Here is a 3,090-nt window from a genome sequence, read left to right as displayed (position 1 = left end):
ACATTAAAAAAAAAAAAAAAAAAAAACACAATAATCTTTGCCTTTTGAGATTCCAAACATTAACCAGTTTTCAATCTTTCTTTTTTCTTTCGTTCAATCACCATAACCGAAAAGAGATCATTTTTCATACAACCTACCTAAAAACCAATGTCATGTACACCAAAGAACATCTCCGTCTTTGTGTACTGATAGATTTGGAATCACAAAACACATGATCTTAAGAAGAATCAAGAAAACTGATATAAATAACTTCATATTACCACTGCAAAATCAGTCTTGGTATATAGACATAAACACAAGCCTCTATCTATATTATCGGTTTCCACTATCTGAACGCTTAAACCTACTTTATCTTTATTCACACTCAACCCCCTCTTAAGCATTTCCATAAAGCAACCCCACCTGCACACAACCCCATGACCACCAGCACCTTAGGCATATACAACACAGGAATCGAAGCTAATGAAGTCTTAGCTTTACTGTAGAATGACGATTCCTTCGCCTGAATCACATTGGAACCGGAATCTTGATCCACAATTTTTTCATCTGTTGAAATCTCAGCGGGTTCCTTTGCCTGTGCATGCCAGATTCAAATCAACAATAATACAAATCGTTACGAAATTGGAACAAGTGAAAAACAAAAATTGAAAACGCACCTCAGTTGCGCTAGATTCTTCTTCACTGGCGTCCAATTTCATCGGCTTTCGAATGAACCCTAGTTGTAGCTTCTTCTGCAAACGGATTCTTCTGCTCGCAGTTCCTTGGAATGGAATACTAGAAGACGGAACCGGGTTTTCACGAGTTCTTATTACGATTCCGGTTCCAGAACTGTTGTCATCATCATATGCCACATGATCTTCCTCCATAGCCTCTTTATAATCATCAACCTTGATAGATTGCTCTTCATTAAAACACATATTTGTTGGTTGTTCCTGGTTATAAGAGGGCCTTACACATAGTTTCATGTTAACACGAAGTCTTCTGTTTGCAGTTCCTTGGAATGGGAGACCAGGAAGCTTCGCCTTTTTCCAATTCCTTAGTATGATTCCCGTTCCAGCGTTGACGTCATTCCCAGATGCCAATGAATTGCCATTGTTGCTGCATAGTTCGTGTTCTTCCTTGACAAAACTCTTAACTTGGTCTTCAACTGGAGAGAACCAGATGACATTTTCATCAGGATAATTGCCTTGCAATTCATGTGCCATGTGAAATGGCGTCCTGCTGTCCTGCACATATGGTCCATTACCATTTGCATCGTGGACCATTTTGCCCTTTGACTCGCAAATAGATTCAGGCTCTTTAAAACGAGCCATTTCCATAGAAGCTTGAGCAGGGCAAGCATCCTTATAACCGGTATCCTCCAAAGGAAAACGATCTGGTTCAACTAAGACATTATCCAAAAACTCCATGATATCTTTCGCATTTGTCCCATACTGATATTGCATAGGGTTGTCAATTGAAGGGTTACCCAGGTATGAAGATCCAAACTCTACATGCATCTGAGAATGCAAAGGGGAAAAGATCTTTGAATCCAAATGCTCTGGTATAGGATCACAAAGGCCTTGTAAATCAAGATAACCGAGAGGGTCAACACTTGCTTCACCAGTATCTCCGATTTGACCAGTCAATATCGGAGTGACAGGCTCTGAAGGAGGATCCTCGGTGGAAGACTTCACAAGGGAAGGGGAAGAAGCAGTGTTCTGATCAACATCAATGAACTTTGGACTCCCAGGATCGTCATCTTTGCCATCATGTTTCCTGAACAAACGACAAAGCACAAAAGGGCTCTGCAAATAGCAAATCAAAACACGAGTATTTGTTAAAAGATGAAGAAGAATTAATGGCCATTTCAAAACCTAAAAAGTTCACACTCACAGACCTGTCCAGAATGAGTACCATCGAGTTCCTTTTCTGTAGCACAGTATTCATGGATCACCCAATGAGTCCTCTCCCCTTTTGGAGCACGACCAAGATAAAAAACAAGCGTCTTCTTCTTCCCAATCACACGACTCCCCCTTGAAGCCTTAATCGTCCTATCTTTCCCGGTAGCCTTCCAGTACCCAGCTATTGTTGCCCGATTCAATCGCTGCCCGTTCTGATACTTACGATCCTTGGGGCAGAAGAAGAACCATTCATTGTCAATTGATTCAATAACCGATAAATCTGTAAAAAGTTACAGTTCAAACATATTGTCAGCTTATCACCGATAAATCTGTAAAATACACGAAATTTACAAAAGGGCATACCGGGTAAGTCCCAAGGTTCTTTCTTGCAAACGTCGATTTCTCGAATACAAGTTACGTCGTCGTCGTAACCATTGATCTTTAACCGCAGGTAGTGATTGATCAATTCTTCGTCTGTTGGACGGAACCGGTAGCCCACCGGAAGAGCTGGCAAAACATCCATTATATTGCAGTAATCGAACACTAAACCCTAGGATTTTGATGGAGAAGATGGTATAGAAGATTGGAAGAGCTTTTCTTTTCGAGCACCGGAAATATTAATCAATCTGTGAACCTCGGATTTATCGTCAAAACAAAGTGAAAGTGTTTGCAGAGACCGTGCCCCGCCGTTTTGATCGGTGTATATTCCCGATACCCATTTTAGGCATAAATATGAATATTATTTCGGTATTGCCATTTGGTTTTAAAGGGTTGTGGTTGGTGTAGAGTGATGATATTTTTAAAAGAAGTGGTATAAAAAGTGAAAATATGAGAAGAACAGGGGTAGAATCGGAAGAGGAATGCCAAATCTTAATAGCGAAGTTAAAGTCAAAAACGAATCAGAGTATGACACGTAGTCGAGTGTTGACGTGTGCTGTTACGCTATAGAATGACGCTAAGTTTGTTTTGGGGTTAAACTATAATAAGTGCAACTTGTGGGTTTTAATTATTAAAAATTTCAAAAGGAAATCTACGTTCCCACTTATCGCACATCTGCCCCCACGATCTAATCACTTACTAATCGTTTTGTTTTTTAATATATTGTCCGTTTCAAAATAATAATAAAAAAAGCACATGACGCCTTTTTATTACCAAAATCAAAATCAGCAAGGCGTAAAAGAATTGAAGGAGGATTATTTATGTTTGT

The 3,090-nt window shown here is 39.6% G+C and overlaps 1 protein-coding gene across 1 annotated transcript; it reads right to left on the bottom strand.

Moving 5' to 3' along the window:
• Positions 1-237: 237 nt before the first annotated feature.
• On the bottom strand, positions 238-2,639 carry LOC145009148 (protein NTM1-like 9). Its single transcript, XM_078967819.1, has 4 exons — positions 2,247-2,639; positions 1,880-2,163; positions 657-1,787; positions 238-574 (listed from the first exon to the last, which is right to left on the bottom strand). The coding sequence occupies exons 1-4, from the start codon at positions 2,404-2,406 to the stop codon at positions 365-367; spliced, it is 1,785 nt and encodes a 594-aa protein (XP_078823945.1). The 5' UTR covers positions 2,407-2,639; the 3' UTR covers positions 238-364.
• Positions 2,640-3,090: the final 451 nt, after the last annotated feature.

This window comes from Lactuca saligna, chromosome 8 (assembly GCF_052625555.1).
Source record: "Lactuca saligna cultivar CGN05327 chromosome 8, ASM5262555v1, whole genome shotgun sequence".
NCBI lineage: Eukaryota > Viridiplantae > Streptophyta > Magnoliopsida > Asterales > Asteraceae > Lactuca > Lactuca saligna.
Note: the sequence above shows the minus strand (reverse complement) of the source record. Positions and strands in the feature narration are given on the sequence as shown.

Coding starts and splice junctions, on each gene's coding strand:
- LOC145009148 (XM_078967819.1), bottom strand. CDS start 2,406: ATGGATGTTTTGCCAGCTCTTCCGGTGGGCTACCGGTTCCGTCCAACA. Junction 2,164..2,246: donor AGAACCTTGGGACTTACCCG/GTATGCCCTTTT, acceptor AACTTTTTACAG/ATTTATCGGTTATTGAATCA. Junction 575..656: donor AAGAATCTAGCGCAACTGAG/GTGCGTTTTCAA, acceptor TGGCATGCACAG/GCAAAGGAACCCGCTGAGAT.